At 44.7% G+C, this 23662-nt stretch overlaps 1 protein-coding gene and 3 long non-coding RNA genes across 6 annotated transcripts; 3 read left to right on the top strand and 1 right to left on the bottom strand.

The window, feature by feature from the left end:
- LOC308590722 lies at positions 1–6257 on the bottom strand. Of its 3 annotated transcripts, XR_014009883.1 has the most exons (3): positions 4352–6257; positions 3977–4200; positions 1–2127 (listed from the first exon to the last, which is right to left on the bottom strand). It is a non-coding gene; the product is annotated as an uncharacterized lncRNA (long non-coding RNA). The 3 variants fall into 3 exon arrangements; XR_014009881.1 differs by having other exon boundaries at positions 3977–6257; XR_014009882.1 differs by having other exon boundaries at positions 1–1223; positions 3977–6257.
- A 32-nt stretch (positions 6258–6289) lies between these two features.
- On the top strand, positions 6290–6864 carry LOC308590723. The gene is made up of 2 exons (XR_014009884.1): positions 6290–6657; positions 6695–6864. It is a non-coding gene; the product is annotated as an uncharacterized lncRNA (long non-coding RNA).
- A 1639-nt stretch (positions 6865–8503) lies between these two features.
- LOC308590725 lies at positions 8504–15776 on the top strand. Its single transcript, XR_014009886.1, has 3 exons — positions 8504–10534; positions 14282–14318; positions 14656–15776. It is a non-coding gene; the product is annotated as an uncharacterized lncRNA (long non-coding RNA).
- A 1455-nt stretch (positions 15777–17231) lies between these two features.
- LOC308590715 (metallothionein) lies at positions 17232–20396 on the top strand. The gene is made up of 3 exons (XM_081200877.1): positions 17232–17387; positions 19184–19249; positions 20191–20396. The coding sequence occupies exons 1-3, from the start codon at positions 17357–17359 to the stop codon at positions 20283–20285; spliced, it is 192 nt and encodes a 63-aa protein (XP_081057003.1). The 5' UTR covers positions 17232–17356; the 3' UTR covers positions 20286–20396.
- Positions 20397–23662: the final 3266 nt, after the last annotated feature.

The following is a 23662-nucleotide window of genomic DNA, read 5'->3' as shown; positions in this document are numbered from 1 at the left end:
TCTTTAGGATACAGTATATGGTTTATTTACACCTGAGCCTACAATGGAGTGGCTCACTGCAGTAACACCCCAAGAGGGTCTGGCTTCTCTCATAGCCACAGCCTTGGATTCCAACAGAAATCAGGCATGGCTCTGGCTCCTAGCCTACAGCCCACCCATTTGGTATCTAGCACAGAGCTACTTCCTTTGTTACCTTAATGGCCTGTACTTAGAAGACCATTACCTAACCAGAAAGCTAGCCTGACTATTCCAGAAATTGAATCCGTGCTGGATACATGAATTAGCAGGGGGCTCAGGCATACAGCCTACCCCTCCAACTCGTATCAACACATTTTTGACTCAAAAGCACTTGCTGGTATTCATTTTGCATTTCCCAGACTGAACTGGGAAGTCGGGGGAAGGGCACTTTCCCCATGTTGTTGGATATTAACCTGTTAGATCTTATCTGGAGGATGATGGTCGTCCTGTCAGAATCCGTGCCTGCCAAGAACAGAAGTGCCAGGGGATTAGTGGGAACATGGTGGTCACAAGATGAAGCAAGGTAAATTCTAGGTATACTTTGTCAACTCAAGCCCTTCCTAGCTCTGAGGTTCCTCCTTCCCAGATTACTCAGAGAAGCTGGAAGGGAGACAACAGTTGGTCCCCCCCCCCCATGTCTTATGATCATGTTATACCTTCTATTAACATTTATAGAAGTTACCGATGTACATCAAAGGGAAACAAACTCCTTTCATCTTTCAGACAGGCCCAAACACACATCGGCACATTCAAAGACATACCAATTCCTACTAGAATTATAGCCAGAGGGCATCACCCCACCAAAACCATCTTCGTGTGAGCTCAATAAAGGGAAAGCTAACCCAGTTTGTTGGCCTTATGAGACGATAGGAGACCTATAGGCACCTAAAGTTTTGGGGTGGGACAAGTTGTTGTTTTTTAAGTGAAACTGCATATTCGAGTGCCAAATATCCAATTTCATAGTTCTTCAAAATGCCTAATTTCAAGGGTGGAGGCACTTAGGCTCTCACAGATGTCAGTCTCTGACGTGATGTACCTGCACCACTCACTCCTGTCTCCTCTGAGCAATACTGGGTGCTTGCAGGTCCCTCCATGCTGGCGTTTTTTTGGCAACAGGTTCCTGACACAATAACCATCCACTGATGGAAGATTCATTCTGCTTCCTCATTGTGAACATATTATTGCTATCCAGGCAGGCTCTAGCACTAAAAAGCAGGACAAAAAAAGGAAAAAAACTACTGAAATTATGGAATAATTAAGAAATTATGGCATGTCAGCAGGAAGCTACAGGGCATTATGCACTGAATGTAAGTGCAATAGTATGACTGCCCCAAAACTGTCACAGGCACAAAAAATAATGAGAGGAGGATCGCATACAGCTGCCCCAAGAGCATCATGACCAAGAATCACCATGAATGTGGGACTCCTCCCACCCCAGTGTGGTTTTGACATTGATATAATCAACAGTTGTGATCTGTTCATGCTGGCTATTGTGTCGAAGGCACACACAGACATGCATACACACCACCTTGGGGCGTAATGACACCTCTGGAGCAAGCTCAAATCTCGCTTTTACAGATGTAAACAGCACTAAGCAGGTAGTAATAATCTGGCCAGGGGGCTACTTGCTGGTGTTGGTTTGGATCTTATTTGAAGAAGATGGGTTATAAATGTAATAAATAAAAGAGTTCTCCTTTTTTCTTTTCCCTTTGACTGTCTGGGACTACTGAGAATGCTCAGTCCTCGTGGGCTTTGGGAATTGCCCCTTTCAAGGTTGTGGTTTTAAATTACTTATATAGGCTTCAGATTTCCCTCAAGGATACTAATACTGTCCTCTTCTTTTGTAGGGATTCTGCTTTAGCTCCAGGCCTGTCAGCACTCAGCACCTAAGGTGACGCAGGTTTGCAGTCGATACTCAAATGAAGAGCTAAGAAATCCTTGGTTTGAGGCTGACTCTGAGCACATGTCTGGATCCACTAGGAGCCAGGCTTCAAGGGAGCATGTCTCTGGGTCCCAGGAAGGGCTGTCTGTCCAATCCAGTGGGGCTAGAAGCGAGCTGTCATGAAATCCCAGTTAGCTCCCCAAAGTGACAACCAAGCATCAGGAGGCCTAGAATAAAAAGAGAATACTTGATGTTTGTGATTTCAAATGTTCAAAGCAATGCGCACATACATAATCTGGTCATAAATTGGGGTGGGAAATGCAGTCTTCAGCCTAATTTCATGCAGCGGGGAGCCTGGAGGGAGAGAAGGAGGGCATGGGAAAATGGAGAAAAGCCAAGACAGATTGGCTGAAGCAGAAAGAAAAGGGAAGCACCCTGCAAGCAATCAGGCCTGGCAAGAGGTATCTGTCCCTCTTCTGGCAGCTCATGGAGTGGAAAAGATGAGGGAGAGAGGGAGATGTGTTAGAAAGAGAGTGAGAAGAGGTGTCAGAAAGAAAGGATGGGAGAGTAGGAGAAAGGGAAATGGGGGAGAAAGGGAAGCCAGTTTGCATCCCCCCAAAAATGTATATAAAGGTGTATACATCAGGGAGAAGTGTGCATATAAATGCATATGGTGGTGGAAATAACACAAAAATGTATTAGAAAAAGAATTCCTCACATAAATTTGTGCAATAGTCAAAATTGCATTAAAAATGTTCATATTAAGAACAATGTGTACCAAGATGCTGGTTTATTTTCATGAAGAGTTTTAACAAATGCAAACTTATGCAGAAATGCAGAAAACATAACTTAAGGCTGGGAAAGTGAGAAATTTAGAGTTTCATCCATCCCTGTTAAAAAAACTGAATTACCACAAGCTAATTGCCCTACATAACAGTGTTGCCTTTTCTGGCAATATCCAGGCTAGATGAGTCAGCAACTGGGATTGGTTATATAAATCGGAACATCAATCAGAAAATAATTTATTGGTGATATTGGAGTGAGGATGTGCCAATGATGCCTGCTTGTTTATTAGTTTGTAGAGATAATATATATAGGTAGGCATGAGATCAGATTAATTCATGGAAACTGGCTATTCATAATATGAGAAATATCTCACAGAAAATTTCCCTTAACAATGTATGCAGTGTTCTGCAGAAATAGTAAATCTGGATTAAATCATGGTGGGGTGATACAGGATGTCATTTGAGGATAATGTCTTGTGTGAATGTGGCACCAAACTTTCACACATGCACAGCACTAAGCCCACAATAGCCTGCTGTGCAGAAGCAACCAGCATCTAAGCCTGACTTGTCTCACGTTCATCTTCTACATGGTAATGAAGCATTGGCCAAGCTGGCACCTTTCAGATGTTACTAGACTGAAATTCCCATTAGCCCCAGCCAGCGCTCTATGATGGCTGGGGCTGATGGGAACTGTAGTCCTGCAACTTCTGGAGAGCATCAGCCGATGAAGGGTACAGGAATGGAACACAGCCCCACCCATAGACTATTGTTTTCAATATCTAATCTGATAGTTTCCAGAGCACACTGATGAAGTCAACAATATCTAATCTTCTGGGGCATCCAACCTAGGGATAAGGAGTATGTATTCCCATTGTACATTGGGTGGAGGTGTTGTATGTTTTTTGTGAGGCACCCTCCCTAGCAGATAAGAAACTGGAAACTCAGCTACCGTAAAGCCTTGCCTCAGCCTTGTCCAGCATGGAGTCCACTAGATGCTTTTGATTAGCCTCAGCAGGGGGAACCTGGGGCCTGCAACTCCCATCATCCCCAGCCATTTGTCATGTTAGCTAGGCCTGAAGGGAGTTGTAGTGCAAAACATCTGGAAGGTGCCAGGTAGGGGAAGGATGCTCAAGTAACAGAGCTGGAAAGCATTTCCCGCCTCTGGTGTAGTGATTAAGAGCAGTAGTCTCGTAATCTGGGGAACCGGGTTCGCGTCTCCGCTCCTCCACATGCAACTGCTGGGTGACCTTGGGCTAGTCACACTTCTCTGAAGTCTCTCAGCCCCACTCACCTCACAGAGTGTTTGTTGTGCGGGAGGAAGGGAAAGGAGAATGTTAGCCGCTTTGAGACTCCTTCTGGTAGTTATAAAGTGGGATATCAAATCCAAACTCTTCTTCTCTTGCCTGAGACTCCTGCTACAGCATTTTGAGTCTGACTACGGCATATGGTAGCCTTGAACCTGTAGTTTCTGTGAAGGAGTTTCTCCCATCTTCATTTTTCTTTTCGTTTGGTGGCCTGCATGGGTAAGGAAAACAAAAGCACTTTCATCATTCTTCCAGCTTGCAAAAGAGTTTCACATCTCCTTGCCCACTAGGTGCTAAATTATAAGGCGTGCAAGTGCTAATCTGAAATTTTCAGGGATTGGCAATAAATGCAGATGTCTTACCCACAGCCTGCCAGCTGAGCCACCACAAAGTGAAAGGCGTGCACTCCGCCTAATTTAGGTTTTACAAGGCACAGTGGTCTGGAGGCAACAGCTAGGGAAATAGAAAATACACATCACAGGTGCCGGTTTGACCACTCATTTGCTCTGTGGCTTGGGAAGACAAGTTGTTTAAAGCACTATGTCCAAATTAGAGCAAGTGGTAAAGGCTTCTACTTCTATACTTAGCTCTCTCTCTCTGACCTAGTTTTAAAGTATGTTGAGCACAAAGGCTTTACTTTAAATTGAAAAATTGCAAGCACTAACAGGCCTAGGCATGAAATCACTATGTTGCCTCTCCTTGCCTTGAGGTCTGCATCTGTAAAATGGGCATAGGGACAACTCCATTTGTTCTGTACAATTCATTAAAAACAAGCTGTTGGGTAAATTTCAATTATTAAATTAGATTACGATTTATTTAACAGATTTTTATTCTGACTTTCTTCCAAAAAACTCAGGTGCAGATACAAGGTTCCTTCCACTCCTAGTGTTATCCTTACAACAACCCTGTAAGGTGGGTTAGGATGAGAGATAGTAAGTGGCCTGAGACTGCCCAGTGAACTTCATGGCTGAGCAAAGAATCTATTTTATATTTCATCTTTCATATGCAAGAATCCTCCAGCAGTTCATTCAACAGTTTAACCCCAATTTGTGGGCTTGTGAACATTTGTTAGAGAGGGGTGAGTCAGGAAACCATTCCACCAGCACCCCCCACCCAAAGGGTTGTAGTCACAACACTGTGGGAATGAGGTAGAACTAAGCTGGCTGAAGGATGTTCAATATGCAAAGTTCTTGGCAGCCACACAATGCTCTGGACAAGCTGGCAAGAACTTTGACACTGTGGTGGTCCAACATGGTACAATTTGTACCACAAATTGATAAGTGGCTCAGGAAAGAGGAAAAAATGCTTTTCTGCATCTGGGCTGCTTTCAGGCGGAGCTATTTCCAGGTGGGATTCAATAAAGTACAGTCAAATTCAGGGTGTGCAATTAAAGATGACCTGGCACTGTTGCACAACCTACCTGCTCCCCCTTACATGTCAAAAGAACAATTTGAGGATGAAAAGGAGAGTGCAAAATAACAATTGCTTGGCACAACATCAGGGACTTCCCTGCCTGTTTATTGAGCATTAACTATGATTTATTTGCAATGTGTTTAGACGACGTTGCATCAAGCAAACGTCCCCACCTCCCTTTCCTGCGCACTTTGCCATCACTTTCTTTATGCTAACAGTCGGCGGGGCTGGGAAATGGGGGTATGTCTGTTGCGCAAGATTGTCCAATTGCACACTTTGCATTTGCTGACAATCTGGAAGCACTGGATGTCCTCCAAACTTTGGGTAAACAAATCACGATGGATGCTCAATTGAAAGGTCTTCTGGAAGAGACCACGGTGACAACAGCTTTTTAACACCCCCCCCCCGCCAAAGTAAATCCAAATTATGTGGGGGGAGGCATTTTGATGCCGGGAAACTTTTGCACGCATCACCAAGACAACCCCCCCAAGCCGCTCTCTGCAAGCACCCACCGCTTTGGAGGATGGCCGCACCCCTCCCACCTGGGCTGCACACGGCCGTGAGAACCCTCCGGTGCGCAAAGCGAGGCGTGTCCGCGCCCGCCAGCCCACTGATCATCCCGCATCGCTCCGCCACGCAGGCGAGCGCCCGACCAGCCGGTTTGTTGGCGGGGGGCGGAGCCGCAGAGAGAGCGCCGTGCGCACGGGACGCGGGCAGAGGCGGAGCCCGGCCGCTTTGCACGCGGTGCCGGCGGGAAATAAAAAGAGGCGCGGACGGCACTGCGGAGCTCAGCTGCTAACCGATCACCCGAACGTCGTCTTAGCTGCTGGAGAGATCGAGCCCAGGAGAAATGGATTCTCAGGACTGTCCCTGTTCTAGTGGTGAGGAAACCTTCCTTCCTCTTTCTATTCATTCCGCTTGTTCATCCTTCTCTCCTTACATCTGGATCCCACCCGCTTTCCCTTCCGATCTGCCTCTCCCCCTCTTTCCCCTGCTTCTGCTGCTTGACAAGGCGCTGCTTCGGGCCACGTGGAGCGCTCTGTTTTTGACTTGGATTCTCTGCGTCCCTATCAACGAGGGACGCTCTTTCCTCTTTCTGACTCCAGGGCGAATCAGGCCGGTTGTGTTACAGGCGAGGGGAGGAGACTGACCTAAGATGATGTCCGCTTTTGCCAGGATGAGTTTGGGTCAGCCTTGTTCACCACCCTCACACACACGTCTCTTAGACTACAACTCCCATCAGGAGCCGATGGGGGTTGTAAGTCCAAAGCATCTGGAAGGGCATGAGAGAGAGGGTACCAACGTGGCGGCGGGGGACTATGACTTTTCCCTGCCGCCGCCGCCGCCTCCTCCTTTTATTATTATTTCTTATTGAATTTATATACCGCCCTATACCGGAGGTCTTTCGTTTCTTCCTTTCTGCTATATCTCCACTCTGCTACAATAAAATCGTTGTCAAGTGTTCAAGTTTCTGGAGGAATATTTAAGTCCTATAGAACGCTATATTGCCCTTTTTCGAGGTGTTTATTGGGGGAAAGAGAAAGTTAATTGCCTCCTAAATTCTTCTAGGCTTCTGAAGGCTTCTTTACTGAGTGTCAATGTAAATGTACGCAGGAGATGCTAAGTTTGTAATTGTAATGGGATTCCACCCTTCCTCTTTTAGGTGGTTCATGCACCTGTGGCAACAACTGTCAGTGCAAAAACTGCAAGTGCAAGTCATGCAGAAAGAGTGAGTATGAACAGTTCCTTCCTTTCCTATGTATTTTGTTCCTGGGAGCAGCCCTTTTTTCTTTTTTAGTACTGGAATGGCAAAAACCACAATCGAATGCAGCACATGAAAAGATTACCATATTTACTTGAATCTAATGGTCACCTTTTTTGGCCAAATTACATTGCGAAAAATAAGGTGTGCATTAGATTCGATGGCACATTTACATTTGCCAGCAAATACGTTTTTTGGTTTCAAGGTTCCGAAAACTGAGGTGTGCATTAGATTCGATGGTGCATTAGACTCGAGTAGATACAGTACTTGGGACAAGAGTAGGTAAGATGGGACTGGCCCTAACTTACATGCTGTATTAGAGAGCGAATTTTGTGGGCATAACCCTGCATGTCTGACATTCAGCAAGTTGTTACCAAGTGTGCATGAAGCACTGGTTGGCTAGTGTAACTGCGACTTCATGTATGGTAGCCATGGGTCAGTTTGCAGGTTTTATTTATTTTTTATTGTGCAATAATTATTATATAGTGCTTAAGAACTCAAGTGGTTTACATAAAATAGCATGAATCTATTTAAAAGCAGCAATTAAAAACAGAAGATAACATGAGTTTTTTATTATGTACATTTTTAAAAATGATATTATTTGTATTTGAAGTCCACCTGGACTGAAGGGTTCCAGGGCAGGGTAGAAAAATATCGCAGCTGAAAATGGGTACAAAAGTATCATTAAAACCATACAATAAAACCCCAGAGTTTATTTTTAGTGACTTGGAGTAGAATTTCCACCAGAAAAAAGAGCCAGATGTAGCAGCTGAGACTATGCAATAGCCCTGGGAGCAAATGTGAAGGATGCTTGCTTCAAAAAGGGCACCTTAGCTCTTTGGACCCTACTGTGTTCTATTTTCACCACCATTTCCAGGGCTCCTTAGAATGACCTTGTTTTTCAGTAACAGACTCGCATTACAGCCACAAATCCGAAAATTCTAGCATCCTTTCCCTGCTTGTATTGCTCCATGCAAGAGCATATCTTTTTCACGGAACATAAAGCAGAGAACATCATTCAGTTGATCCCTGTTGAAATGGCATTGCAAACTGTTTGGAGTCAAATGGTTTGCTGCTGATGCTAGTGTGGTTAAAGCATGTGCACATATATCAGAATTGCTGTCCTCATCCATCTCTCATATTCTGATCCCAGCAGCATTGTTGTCTGCTGGGTCCACTCCCCAGCTCTGCTAAGAGATCCTCATTGGCTGAAACCACAAAGGTAAATTTTCATTTCCGTTTCTAGGTTGCTGTACCTGTTGTCCGGTGGGCTGCAGCAAGTGTGCCCAGGGATGTATCTGCAAAGGTCCCCCTTCCACCAAATGCAGCTGCTGCAAGTGAATCTTCTCTGGCTCTCCAAGCACTGATCTGTATATTTGATTGCCAGCAGGAATGTAACCTTATTGTCCATTTATATATTTGCCTGTGCATTTTTGTAGCCTTTAGATGTGAAAATAAGCTATGTGGGAAGTAACACAAGCTATGTGGAAAATAATAAAAGCTGTATGTATATAAGAAACATTTGGAGAATGTTTTGTTGGTAGTGGTTCTTTCCTTCTTAGAGGACAGAGGCAATGAGCCCTGAAACTCAGACTCTGTACACGTAACACCTTTAAAGCACATTTCCCTCCAAAGAACCTTGGGAACTGTAGTTTTTTATGGTTGCTGGCAATCGTTCTGTGAAAGTAAATTACTGTTCCCAGGTTTCTTTTGATGTTGGGGGGGGGGTTGCTTTAAACATTGGAAATGTGCATGGCCTCTGAGCTCTACTTTGTGGAGCCTTAATCATGAATCTGTTCCTGGTGAATTCCAAGTTGCTGGTGGTGTGGGGATAGCTACACTGCCCGGAAGAGGCTGGTCTGGGGAAGAATGTTTAGAAGATGCTTCTCTGAACAGCTTTTCATGCTTTCCTGGCAAAGCACAAAGTAGGCTTGTTATGCGCAACACAAATCATGCACAACACACATTTCTTCTGTCTCCCAACTAGACATTACTGTGCAACACACCCATCCCATCAGAGAGAAGGAGTTTACATTAGCATCAGTAAAAAAGGACAGAAGACAGATTTACATAATGTTTGTATATGCTAATATGGGTGGAAATGTTACAAGTAATTGCTGTGATTTAAATGGAAATGCAGCACATATATCTACAATCTACATAACTGAGAAGAGTTTGCCCAGCTCACCTGTGTGCCTGCTTGGTCTGCTGCCCAGGCTCTAACTCAGGGGTCAGCAAACTTTTTCAGCAGGGGGCTGGTCCATTGTCCCTCAGACCTTGTGGGGGACCGGACTTTATTGGGGGGGGGTGAACAAATTCCTATGCCCCACAAATAACTCAGAGGTGCATTTTAAATAAAAGGACACATTCTACTTATGTAAAAACGCACTGATTCCCGGACCGTCTGCGGGCCAGATTTAGAAGGTGATTGGGCCAGATCTGGCCCCCGGGCCTTAGTTTGCCTACCCATGCTCTAACTGTTGATGCACATCTTGAAAATATGAACCTCTTCTCAGTTCCTTCTCCTTAACCCAAGTTTAAGTACATCCACACACCATACATTTAAAGCACTAGCTGAGACCATTGGGCATTGTAGCCCTGTGAGGGTAATGACTGTTCCTACGGTTCTGTGAGGGGAAGCTTTAAATGCAGAGTGTGAGCTGGCTGCCCTCTTCAAATATGGCAACTCCCATCAGCCCCAAGTGCCATAGCTAATGTTCAGGGCTGATGGGATTTGTACTTCAACAAGCATCTGGATGGGCACATTCTCCCACTACTGAAGTTTTGCACTGTTGCAAACTACTGTCCATAATGATTCCATATTTGGAGGGGATTAAGCAAGATGCTATGATAAACCCATGACCTCATTCACAGCCATATGTCTGTAGTGCTAGTGCTTGCTAGATCTTCTACAACCCCAAGATCCACCAACCACAGCCAGATGCAAACAGCATTCACTTAGAATTAAAGGTTCCGGAGCCCAGGGATTTGTTCTGAATACTAAAACTGAACTGAACTCTTAGTCCTTCCACACAAAAATCCACTCATCTATGCTCCACCTGCAGCAGCTTTCTTCATTTAAGCTATATAATTTAGAGGAGGAATCATTTTGCTATTAAACAACTGGGCATTAGGAGTCCTTGCCAATGTACATCTAATCACAAGGTGAATTGATTAGGTCTTAAAAGACGTTTTTGGGCCAGTGGGTGCAGTTGGAATTTTGAGCTGTGGGTACCAGTCTCAAAATGGCTGCCACGAGGGCATGGCATAGCACAAAATGGCTGCCACATCCAAAAGGGAAGAAAAAGAGACAAGACCACAAAATGGTGTGGGTGCATAACCCATCAGCCACCCACTCAGTGGGGGAAAAGTATCACCTGCTGCCATACTGAATCATTGTTTTCTGTTTTTTTAAAAAAGGTGCTCTCTGCACCTCTCCCAAGTTCAGAACAGACAAGAGGGTGGGTCTCCAATCCTGCCATACAATGTATGTAGGCATTTGGGTAGCAGGGGGTGAATAATGTAGGAGAGGCTAAGCCACCGTAAACAGGACCTGAGCAGAGAGATCATTGTGCATTATTATTTTAAAAAACTTTTTATTAAATATTTTATTTTGATGGGATATTTACTATGACCTTTTGTGAGCACCATATTAGGTTCTGGCAGGCACACACTGGGAATCCTTGTATTAAGCAGATTCCAACTGCACCACCTAATCCAGCTCTCCTGGCACAGAAGCCAACCCACACAGTTCCACTGTGTGTATGAACACTGAAGCCACACAAGGAACACCAGTTACACAGGTCTTTCTAATCTAGTCATTGCTGGAGGGATGTATAAATGGAGCAATTGTTAGCACCGAATCTGGGAGGTTATCTGTCTAATTTCCATATTCTATCTCATGGTCACATTCTAATGTCATAGTTCAACATGAACAAAATAATGCACTGAGGGATTACATCAGTAAAGAGGTCGGAAGGAAGGAATTTAGTTATCAGTTGTTGTCATTGGATTCTGTGGAGCAGAAGAAATGGTGGTTAACAGGCCAGTGGCTCCCCTTTCACCCCAAGGAATTGGTGTCAACAGGGCGAAGAGACTGGGTTAGCCTATACTCAAATGAGGTAGTATCCAACTAAGTTTTACTCAAGAGTAGAGCCACTGGAATAAGTATACATGACTAAGTTAGGTTCATTCATTTCAACGGATGTATTGTAAGTAGAATTTATTTATTGAAATTTTATATTCCATTTTTCACCACATAGGTCTCAACATTAACATATACAATATACAAATTTTAAAACACAACCCACCCACCCCCAATTAAAACCTCAAGAAAACAAAAACACAAAACATGAGAAGCATTCAGGGTGCAAAGACCTGAAATGAAATTACCGGTAAGCAGGTACCTGAAACTCAGTAGGCATGGTGCCTGTCTTAACTCCTTGTCAGAGGGAGTTCCATAGAGTTTGGCCCCAGGCTCTGAAGGCATAACTATTTGTTGACATGAGTCAGAGACGGAGCCACTAAAAGGATTCCCTGCTCCCTGATGATCTCAGTGATCAACTTGGGGTGTATGGGGAAATGTGATCCTTAAGCTACCCTGGGCCCAAGTTATTCAGATCTTTGTGCACTAGAACCTTCAACTTGACCAGGTAGCAGATGGGAAGCCAGTGCAAGCCTCAGGTTCAATTCCCAGCATCCCAGGGTAAGGCTGGGGGAAATTCCTGTCTGAAGTCCTGGAGAATCTGTCACGGATAATGCTGCTTCTCAGGCCACCACCATGCCAAGCCTCTGCTGATCTAAACACCTCTGAGAGGGTTTGTAGGGAAGGAGGCAATCTTTAAGATATTTGGGTCTTTAGTCATTTAGGGCTTTAAACACTAATGTGACCACCTTGAAGTGGGCCCTGAAGTGAACTGGCAACCATGCCAGCTGTTTTAAACCAGAGCTTATGTGAGATCTACATAGAACCCTAGACATAAATCTGGCTGCATTTTGGATCAAATAAAGCTTTTTCAAGTTGTCTTCAATGGCAGCCCCATGTAGTGTGCACTGCAACAATCCAATATGGAAGTTACCAGAGCATGGAGTAGAGTGGTCAGATCCTCTTTCCAAAAGGGGTTTCTGCTGGCAAATCAGCCGGAGCTGAGAAGAGGCACTCCTAGCCATCAAGGCCACCTGAGTCTCCAAGAGCACCCCCAAAATGAAACCCCCAGGGCAGGATGCTTCCCCACCTCCTAGACTGAGAACACTTTTTTTCCAGGATTCAGTGTGATTCAATGAATGCCCCATGTTTGCATGTCCTGTGGCATTGATTCTGAATGTCCCTCTAATATACACCCTCCTTGCAGTTCAGTTCCTCTCCTCACTCCTGTCTCTTTCCTCTGCTTACCAAAAGATAACCTGTACAGAATCTAAACTGGGTGGCTGGTTTCTTGTCATTGGTGAGTCAACAACATCACTTTGAGAGGAAGGGGTTTGTTTCCCTATTCACAGCCATCACCAAAAACATTTGGAAATTAATGAACTACTTCCAGGAACACCGTGTCTTTTCTAGAGCAGTGGAGACATAAATTCCAGCTACCAGTTGTGCAATTAAATACACACACAGCACAAACCTTGCCAGCATCCGAGCAAAATGAAGTCAGCATTTGTGAATAAACATTCACAAAATGAATGACTGGTACTGGCAGGGTCCTCATTTGTTGGGGCCTGAGAGCAAGCACCTTGGAAACAAAACAAGTGCTAACATTTGCTGGAACGTTTGTGTCAACATATAAGGCCACCACATTTCTCTGCCAGAAAGTGTTGCTACAATTGGGGCAAAAAGGCAAACCACCCAAAACGTGCTTGATCCAACTCACCTAAAAAAGGATATTGCAGAGATAGACAAGGCTAAGAAAAAGGCAACCAACATGACCAAGGGACTGGATAAATTCTCCTGGGGGGGGGGAGATTGCCTCATTTACGACTTTTTAATTTAGCGAGGGAAAGTAAGGTACATGATAAAGGTAAATAAGATTATGGAGAAAGCAGACCCCCCCACATTGCAAAAATGCATTTAAAAAGAAGAAGCAACAAATAAAAGGCAAGTTGAAAACCTAAAACTAAAGACTAAAAACAGTTCTGACTACAAATTGTATCTAAAATGCCTGGGAGAAATGGGGAAGTGTTAACCAGACTCAGAAAATCTTCAGCTGATGCCAGATGTGTCTCCTTAGGGACAACATTCCAAAATCAGGGATCACCACAGAGAAGTAATGAAAAAGGGTGGGTGGGTATTTGTAGGAGAGATTCACCCTTGCAAATGTTACACAAATATGCACACTTATACCCACATGTAGTGGAGACTGGTGCTCATTGTGGGTGGTAGGGCAGAAGGCAGGGAAGCCAATGGCAGCTGTGTACACACCAGGCATGTAATGTACTTTGCTTCCCCCAGTGGATCCTGGAAACTGTAGCTTACAATTCCCAGCACCCTTAACAGGTAAGGAGAGAGGGGTAATATGTGTTTGTATAGTGTGTACACAACCATTGACAAGCAGAGCTAACCAGTTCTAGCTTTGTCCTCATCTTCCTCCTTGCTAAGTTTCACTCAGACACAACTGAGACTAAGGTGGAAGCAGAGAGCCAAGAGGACCACCCCTTGGCCTGGTTGTAAGATGGCAGGCAGGTGGGCTTGAGGCTGCAGGGGCAAAGCCCTGTTTGCCCTAATAGATCAGTTTCCACTTCAGCCTTCTTCAGATGTTTTGCCCTCCAGATGTTTTGGATTGCAACTCCCACCAGACCCAACCAGCCGTTGCTGGTGGAACATGTAGTCTGGAGGGCACTAGGAAGAGGAAGACTCTTCTAAAGGTTCCACAGTGGCAAGATGGGGAAGAACCCCCCCCCCCCACACACACACCTACACAACTAAACAAATAATTTCATCCCTCAGGCTGGAGCAACTCCTTTCAAGCAGCTTGACTGTATCTTCTTGGTTCTATCATGGCAATGGTGCCCTCTCCCCCAAGACCTGGCACATATTGACAACACCAGTGTTGAAGTGTGAACTGCAGTGGTGTATCATCATTGAGACATAATGATAATTCTCTCTCTTTTTCAAATCACTCAACAGAAACCCCTTGTGATGCAACATGAACCCTTCAGGGCAGGTAGGACAGTTTAACTTCATTGTCTGCTCCCTCCTCCCACGTTCCACCTTAAGATGATGACTAAAACATACATTAAACATAATAGAAACACCGCCACCTGACCCCACCCCTATCCATCTTCCCTCTCTCCACCCCCCTTTCTTTTTTCTTTTCTTCTCCCCCTAATGCCTCAACAAATGAAACGGATTTGTAAAAATGTTACATGGGGGGAAAAATATGAGGCACTACACTTCTGTAAAACAAGAAAATCCTTAATAAAATATATATTAATTAAAAAAAAGATGATGACTAAATGCAGACTCCAGGCATCACTATCAGTGAGTATGCTTTTTTTCAGCCCTGCTGCATTTAACATATAGCCTCATGAAGTGTTCCAGAGAATACAGAAGCTTGCTCACTGTTACTGTTTTGTGGTACTTTGGTTGGTGTCATAAACCCTGCAATCCCTGTTCAGCCGTGAAGCTCACTGGGCAACCCTAAGCTAGTCACCATCTCTAAGACTAACCTTACCTACCCTCGTAGCTTCCACAGTTGTTGTGAGAATAACATTGGGAGATGGCACTGAACAATAACATTATTAAAGTATAAAATAATAAAATACAGAACAAATGACTCACGATGAATCAAATTGTCTAAGAATGGCAAAAAAAGAAATATTTTCATCAGGAGATGGAATGTCAAAACTGTCTGATTTAAATGCACTTCGTTAATAATGAAAAAGGAATGAAAGGAAAGAAAAATTAATAAAAATGCGGATTTTGGAAATCGCCTTTGCTATGTAAGTTTTTGCTTAATCCCATGAGCACAAACCTTTGCAACACAATCATATTTCTCATGAACTGCCCCCCTCACTTTTACTTCTCTTTCCCTTTGGTCACACAATGGCTGACTCACCCTTGAGTCAGCATTAAACATGTTCCCAGATAAAACTGCTGCACTGCCCCCGGAAGGAGTTTGCACATGGCACAAGATATGTTTGTATTGCCATGTGTTGTTTGCACACAGCACAGGAGACTGAGCAAGAGGAGTAGCGCCTGCTTTGAATGGGGTGCAGAGGAAATGCAAATGAAAGGCATACCGTGTGTACAGGACTCAGTGTGCTTTGTTCAAAAAGTTCAGTGACAGAAGTCTGTTTCTTCTCCAAAATAGAAACCTCAGTCATTTCCAGCTCTTGTTCTCTGTGTGGGTGGATGTGTGTACACAGTGCTCTAACATTATTACTAGATTCACCCCACACAACAGCAAGCAACCCAAAAGATATCAGATTTATTACTGTGACCTGTAGCGCTGTCAAGGCAGGACTTTGGTGGCCGTAGTCCAGGGCCCCCCATTCAGAAGAATGAGCCCCCAAATGCAGCAGGGCTGAATTAGGAAGCAAATGAAATAATGCACAGTACCATTTAGAAAGTTGTGCCTGAAGGCCATTATGCCTTCCAAAGTCAGAAACTGCTGTTGCAGGGCAGGAGAAAGCCTAATGTTGAATGCTCCTGTAAAAAAACAAAAAAACACCCTTGCATTTTACAACATAGATGTATAAGAACATAAGATCAGAACAGTGGCATATCTAATTCAGCATCCTGATCTCACAGTGGCCAATTATATGCCTCTGAGAAGTCTGCAAACAGGACCTCCAACAGCGGAGGAAGAACACAGCCACTGTGTCACTAGCAGCCACACACAGCCTTACCCTCCATGAATTTGGCCAATCCTTCTTCAAACCTAAGTGGGTGGATGTCACTATATCTTGCGGGAGGCAAACTGCCTGTTTTTGAAACTTTTCTAGCTCTACAATGTCCTTGTAGAATCACAGACCTGCAGAGTTGGAAGGTACACCAAAGGTCACCTAGTTCAACCCCGTTATAATGCAGGAATCTCAACCTTTTTGAGGTCAGTGTCTTAAAGGTGGCAGAGGACTCTGGTTTTGGCATAACTGAGAAACAGAGCCACCAACCTGGAACTGTAATCTCCTGGTGTTATTACCCCCATTTTACAAATGGACAACTGAGGCTAAAGATTCCTTCTTTGACAAGATTCATGGCTGAACAGCTTAAGAAAATGAAAAGTGGGATTCAAACGCCTTTTCCTTTTTGATCCCCAGATGTGTAGCTAAATAATGAGGTGGAAACTACTCTTTACGGTGTTCAGAAGCCATTACTTGTTATTCCTTCAGCTGTCACAGCACCGAGTCCCATAATTGTAAATAGGTCTCAGGATCCAGCCCTCCTGAGTTCAGATTAATCCCCTGCTGGGAAGGGATGCCCTAAATAAAATGAAGCAGCTCGACTATACTTTAAATGCACAGGGTAACGAAGAAATAGAGCTTACTTTCCCCCTTCCAATCACTTTTTCCATTTTGCGCGGCGTCTTTTAATACTGAAAGCTTCAGAACTGGGGCCGTTTTCTCACTTGCACTTATCTGGGCTCCTTTTTGCGTTGATGACCATGTTCTTGGATAACCCATAAGGGAAAAAGGGCAGATTCTGTTTACAACAACCACAATCTCTTTTTAATGCTTTAAATAACGAAATCCATTTCAGATCCACACAAGTAAACATAGACACGCTCTTCCAACGGGAAGAGAAAATGACCCGTCACTGAATTTCCCTCTCACTGCAAGTTTTCCCCCTCCTTGCAAAATCTTTCATGCGCCTCCCCCGCCTGGAAGCGGTCGATATTTGCACGCGGAGCCGACGGCTCGATCGTGCAATGCTTCAGAGAAAGAGAGACTAATTTTTGCACGCAGCTCCATAAGCGGAGGGGAGGAGAGGCTGGACCTTTGGCAAGGGCGCCGATTACGAAATGTGCGCACGGGCCGCCTTCCTTTGCACGCGGCGCTGCGTGGGTTTCGCTTTTGCACCCCTCGCCGCCGCTGCCCGCTGCCCGGGGCCGGTCCGTGCGCAGGAAAGGGGCGGGCGCTTTGCACTCGCCGCGCCTGCCTTCCGGCTGCTTATAAATATGCCGGCAGAGGCTGCCCTCAGGCCACACATCTCCTCTTGCTTCGTTTAATCCTCCGATCTGTGATCACTCCTGCAACTGCGATGGATCCTCAGGACTGCGCTTGCGCCACTGGTGAGTCTTCATTCCACTTGCTCGACTGCTTTAGAAAGAGCCAGGGATCGGTGGCTCAAAGAGCGCGCTCTGCACCCAGACGGTTCCAGGTTCCATCCCTGGTCTCAGACTTTTGTCTGTACCTCTGCAGAGCTGCTGCTGGGCCTGGCAGGTGACTTAGAGCAGGTTCCCCCCAGCCTTCTGTCTTCCAGATGTGTTGGACAACAACACTCATAATCCCCGACGGATGGGCTGTGTTGGCCGGGATTGATGGGAGTCAGTCCCAACAGCATCTGGAGGGTACGGGGCGGCAGAAGGCTGAAGCAGAGGGATAAGCTGCCCGGCTAGGGAAAATGGGCCTTTGTTGGGCCAGTTCTGCAGAATGAGCACAAAGGATCCCAAATGCTGCAGTGCGCTGGGCTTAACACTCATTGCCGTCTAAAGAGAGCAGGGGATGGGTGGAGGCGGAGTCTGCAATAAGGGTTGCTTCCTATACTCTTCTATAGCTTGCATGGTGGGGGGGACCACAGGGGATGTTTTTAAAGGGTGTGATTCTCAAGCACTTTACTACACAAATATTTATTTCTAAGTAAATTGCCTTAGGATTGTGGTGCAGCATCCATTTTCATTGGGAGTCCTGCTTTCAACAGCCCTTTTAAGATACAGGATGCGGGTGGCGCTGTAGTTTAAACCACAGAGCCTAGGACTTGCCAGGTCGGGAGTTCAGATCCCCGCAACGGAGTGAGCTCGGTCCCTGCTCCTGCCCACCTAGCAGTTCGAAAGCACATCAAAGTGCAAGTAGATAAATAGGTACTGCTTTGGCACGAAGATAAACGGCTTTTCCGTGTGCTGCTCTGGTTCGCCAGAAGCGGCTTAGTCATGCTGGCCACATGACCTCGAAGCTGTACGCCGGCTCCCTCAGCCAATAAAGCGAGATGAGTGCCGCAACCCCAGAGTCGGCCACGACTGGACCTAATGGTCAGGGGTCCCTTTACCTTTATCTTTAATCAGTTTTAGCCACCGACATCTACAGGCCTACAATTGCCATGCTTACTGATGCCAGGTGTGATGATGTATTTGAGCAGACCCGTCTTTCCTCTGTTTAGCCTCCTTACAGCATCCACAAAATCATATTGAGCAAAAATGTGATTTCCTTGCTCTTCAGATGCCTGCTTTGGCAGTGCTGATCACCTTGAAAGTACTCTGATGCACTAAAGCTAGTCACTTCTGCACTTGAATGTTACTACTATGAAAAAAAAGTATTGCAGCACTCTCTGGGAATCTGTGACCCTGGAGATTCTTGCTTACAGTTGTCCCAATGCATTCATTAATTGGGTAATGCTGTGGGATGCTTAGTAACTAACTTGTTTAAGAACCTGTGATCTCTGTTCAGATTCTCAGAACATCAGTCTTTCTACACTTTAGAACTGGCTCTAGTGCTTGATCCAAGCTAGTGGTACTGTTCCCCATCACAAAGCAGTCCCACTTAAGAAAGAAGCCCACAGTATAAACTCTGGGAACTTACCCCTTTTGGCTTCTGAGTCCTGGAACCCTCCCAAAGCATTCTCATTAAACTTAGGAGCTTTGCCTCCAATTTACTTCTGAATTTTATTCTTCCATCCTATAGGCATAGGTGGCAATTTGGCAAACTTGTATTGCTTCTATTTTTTATTAACGAGAAGAAGTTGTCTGTATGCAACCCTATAGCCATTGGTTTCAGTGGCTTCAGTGCAAGCATATATTTCTGTTGAAAGGGACGAAGGGTGGAGTTTTATTTTAATTTAACTCAGTGGCATGTATATTTCTCCCCCTTCCAGGTGGCTCTTGTTCCTGTGCCGGCTCCTGCAAATGCAAAAATTGCAAATGCACTTCATGCAAAAAAAGTGAGTATTTCTTTGTGAACCCAATAAAAGTTCCATGCATCAGAAGGAGCTGGTTAAAACCTAGAAGCTAAGAGTTTTGCAGGTAAATTCACACTATGTTTAAAGCATATGGCTTCTCCTCCCCCCCCCCCCAAGAATCCTGGGAATGGTAGTTTGTTAAGGGTGCTGGGAACCACAGCGCTGAAGGGTAATCTACAGTTTCCAGGATACTGGGGAACAGCCATGTGCTCTAAATGAATGGTGTTGGCTGCTGATCTCACACAGGAACTTGCAGTGCAGTCCTAGCATGTGTACTTGAGAGTGATTCTCACTGAACTATTTGGGACTTGATTCTGACAAAATATACATAGGATTGGACATAATGTTCTCCCTTATAAGCCTCCTTTCCAAGGCTTGTCCTTTCACAAGGTTAAGTTCTATTCTTGAACAAATTCATTAAAAATTAACATCTCTTGGTATTAATTTTGAATTTAGGGAAACCTCCTAAACTTGAACTTTTGTATTTCTCTCACCCATACCCAGTGTAAATCATGCCAGGCTTATTAAATGCCCAGCATCAGGGGAAAAGAAATAGAGAAAGTTCCCCTTATTAGCTGACATTCAATATGTGGGTGAAAACTACTTGACGCAAGGAGGCATAAAAGCTTTAGTAAGCTGGAAGAATTTGTTTTCCTCTCATATTTTTTTTGAAGCTGTTGATCTGCCAAAAGTGACTTCAGATTTTGGGCTAGTTACGTTTGTATCTGTATTTGCTGTGCAGTCATTGTACCCCTTATACAAGCTGATGGCACCTTAACCACTTTTCCTTCTTCCTTATTGTGCTTGAGACATTTCACTATCCCGCTTAATTTGTTATAATGCCAGCCACTTAAATTACTAAAGGTCATTAATCTCTTTGGCACGCTAAACATCCAATGTCATTTTTTGCCCATCTCTTTCAGGCTGCTGCTCTTGTTGCCCAGCTGGATGCGCCAAATGTGCTAAGAATTGTGTCTGCAAAGAGCCACTGTCGGATAAATGCAGCTGCTGCACCTAAAAATGCAGTTTGAAAAAAGGAGACAATTTTCCTATTTTGTAGTTGCTCTTTCATACAGATAAAAGGAAGAAAAATGTTTTCAGAAAAATAAAAGTATTTTAAACTTGACAACTTTGAACTGTGTTGGCTGGGTGTGGTCTGTATAGCCTTTTTAAAGGCTAATGGGAGCCTATAACGCAAGTCTGCAGACTTTCCAATCGTTTGAAACCAGATGACAAACATGAAAATGACTGAAATGAACCTTTTGTAGTTAAACCACCACAAACATGCCCCAAATTGGGTGCATTTTATCCATGGTGCTAAGTAGGCTTTTGACAACCCCAAATCTCTATATCTGACTAAAGTAGTACAGTGGTACCTCGGGTTACATACGCTTCAGGTTACAGACTCCGCTAACCCAGAAATAGTGCTTCAGGTTAAGAACTTTGCTTCAGGTTAAGAACAGAAATCATGCTCCGGCGGTAGCGGGAGGCCCTATTAGCTAAAGTGGTGCTTCAGGTTAAGAACAGTTTCAGGTTAAGTACGGACCTCCAGAACGAATTAAGTACTTAACCCGAGGTACCACTGTATTATGGAGCTTTCCCTAACTGCCCGCAAAGCAGGACCAGAAGACTCCAGGAGGTCCATAGAAGTTTAAAAAAGCGTAGTAGATGTGCCTTTCTCCCATTTACTCTGAATAGTTTTTCCTGGTGAAATACTCCTTTCTTTTGAAACTCCCTAGGTCTGCAGGACCACTGTCTGCTTTTTTAGCCTTTGGGCTACTTCAAGTTTGTGTACAGTTGCAATATGCCCATCGAGCAGGTGAAATTCCCAACACTAGGAATAAATATAAGCTTGGAGGACCCCATCATAAGAAAATCACCTGCAGGGCAGAACAGCAAAGGTGCTCCTCCTTCCTTGTCATTGTGCTTGAGACATTTCATTATCCAAGTAGGAGAAACATGGTCAAGTTTGCCTTTTAGGAAAGAAGTTCCTTGCTGGATACAGCATTTGTATAAAGGTCTCTGCTTGCTTGCTTCTGGTATCTTAGCAGACCCCTATCCACACAATGCTTCTTAGTTCGGTGCTAGTTTCCAGAACACAAAAATTAACATTAAAGTTGAGTAAGAAACTGAACAGAGAGAAACACAGGCTGCCTTATGCCACAGCTGCTGGTACAGGATTTGGCCTTAGATGTCTTCTAGTCTATCAACACTGACTGGTAGCTCTGAAGGGAATAGGTGCCTCCTAGCTACTCTCAGCATCCTTAGCAATGACAGTTTTCAGGAGTCTATGGGGGAAGGCAAGACTGTTTAAAGTGTGTGTTGGAAGTTAGAGTGCAACTCAGCTTGCCGAGAAAGGTTTGCTTGGAGCTTAGATGGTAAGGGACCTCCAGATTCCCAGACTAGTCTTGTATCTTTTTATCTCTGCTGGCTTTCCTCTATCCTTTCAGGTTTAGACTGATGCATCTTAGCTTGTATATCCTATTTGCCACTTCCTCCTCCTCACACTTTCTCTGGACCTTGAGGCCTGCAGTCATCTTGAATCTTACCTTCTGAGAACAAAGGTGTGAGCAAGTGTGTTGCAACCAAGGATTCAGTGAACTGCAGTTGACTTTTGCTGCTGTATATGCTAACAAAATAGATGGGGCAGATGTGACCTTATATAGAGATACACCTGAGAATCCTTTCTGCACCAAATGAGTTTCATCTTACCCTGAGAAGGGGAAGTCGGCACCTGTTCTCAGGAGAACAGGTGGAAACTGTACCAGATGAATGTGGGATGGGTCTGTGTTTGTGCCAAAGGCTCTACAGGCTAGGAAACCTGTTTCAGAAAGAGGATTGAAAACTGAGCTAGAGGCCCACAGGAGAAGCCTGAGGGGACTGGGAAGCGAGCTAGTAGACAGTTTGGCTGGAGAAAAAGGAGACAGTCAGACAGAGAGACAGCTTCCCTTAGGAAAAGGTGAGTCCTCAGCAAACCAGCCTTGGGTAGATTAAAAGATTAGATCATCAGCTTGCAGGTCAGAGCCTGTTCATTTCACTCCCTTGTAGTGCGTAGTATATTTTAGCGCTTTCTAGAATAAATCATGAATAACAGTGATAGAAGCACCTGCTGCAGGTGTGTGACCCAGGAGGCCCGAAACTGAGCTCACAAACAGGGCATGGGGCAAACGCTGAAACAGAGATCTCCATATTGTGAGGGAGTGGGAGAATGTAGCCTTTTCCCTGTTGTTCCCCATCTGTGGGCCCCCCACTTCCTCCAAGGTAGCCAGGGAGGTGGCTTATAACCCAATCCGGTACGTATGTGAGAGAAACTCATTGTTGGGTCAGGTTTGTTTGGCAGACTTGCTGCTTGTTTCAGTGGGGCTTACTCCTAAGTGTGCATCACTAATCTGTTTTCAGTGCTTATGAAATCCCCTTTTTGACAAGCCTTTTCTGTGGAGATTTTGTTTATCCCAGTTTGAATCTGTATCGGACTTTTGAAATGGTTTTACTTTGGATGTTTTTATTGTTAAATCACTTCAGGATGTTTCACGGGAAGCGGTTAATGAATGAAAAGAATAAAACATAGGCAGAATATCACATTTCAGCAGTGCAGGCAACCCATCCAAAAGAGACAAAAAGCGGATGGGTCACACAGTCACAAGACAGATGACTTGCAGATACGATTTGCTCTCTGCAACAACAGCAACAATGACTGCTTTCTGGAGAAATGAAGCTTTGGGTGGTCCACTGATAATAGGATTCAGCATCACTGAAAGTATGGTGCAGTGGTTGGAGTGTTGGACTAGGACCCTGAGGACTGGAGTTGAAATCCATGAAGCTCACTTGGCTGACTTCTGGCAAGGCACTGTCTCCTAAACTAATCTACCTCACAAGGTGGTTGTTGTCAAAGTTTGGCAAATATGTTACAGCAGAGTGCACACAGAAATAGTCTGATAAGACTACTGGTTGAAAGGACAAAGAAAACTTAAGGTTGATTAGTCACGGCACACAAAGCTATTCTGAGCACAAGCTTCACACTTGGCTAATACAGAGGCACTAGCACAAAGTAACTCATACTAACTGGCTTGAACTAAAATAAAATTGGAGTAGCAGGGAGGAAGGGAAAAAGCGAAAGTACACTAGTTGCTAAAAGAGAAAGAATCCATGAGGCGGAAGAACAGGCTGCCCTTCTGTCGCCACCCACTGGCTCCAAGTAGCTTATTGCAGGAGCTGTTGTTTTCCTCCGAACGGTTGTGTGAATAAAATGGAAGGGAGGGAACTGTTGTGTGTCTCCTTGAGCTCCTTGGAGGAAAGGTGGGGTAGAAATGTAATAGCAGCAACAACTACTTAAGGTGCATCAATAGAGCATTGTGGGGAGGAGGCATCCTTCCAATGGAAGTGGACATGAATAGC

Source organism: Podarcis bocagei (genome assembly GCF_964188305.1).
Source record: "Podarcis bocagei genome assembly, chromosome: 7".
Classification (NCBI taxonomy): domain Eukaryota; kingdom Metazoa; phylum Chordata; class Lepidosauria; order Squamata; family Lacertidae; genus Podarcis; species Podarcis bocagei.
This window is presented reverse-complemented; position numbering and strand designations above follow the sequence as displayed.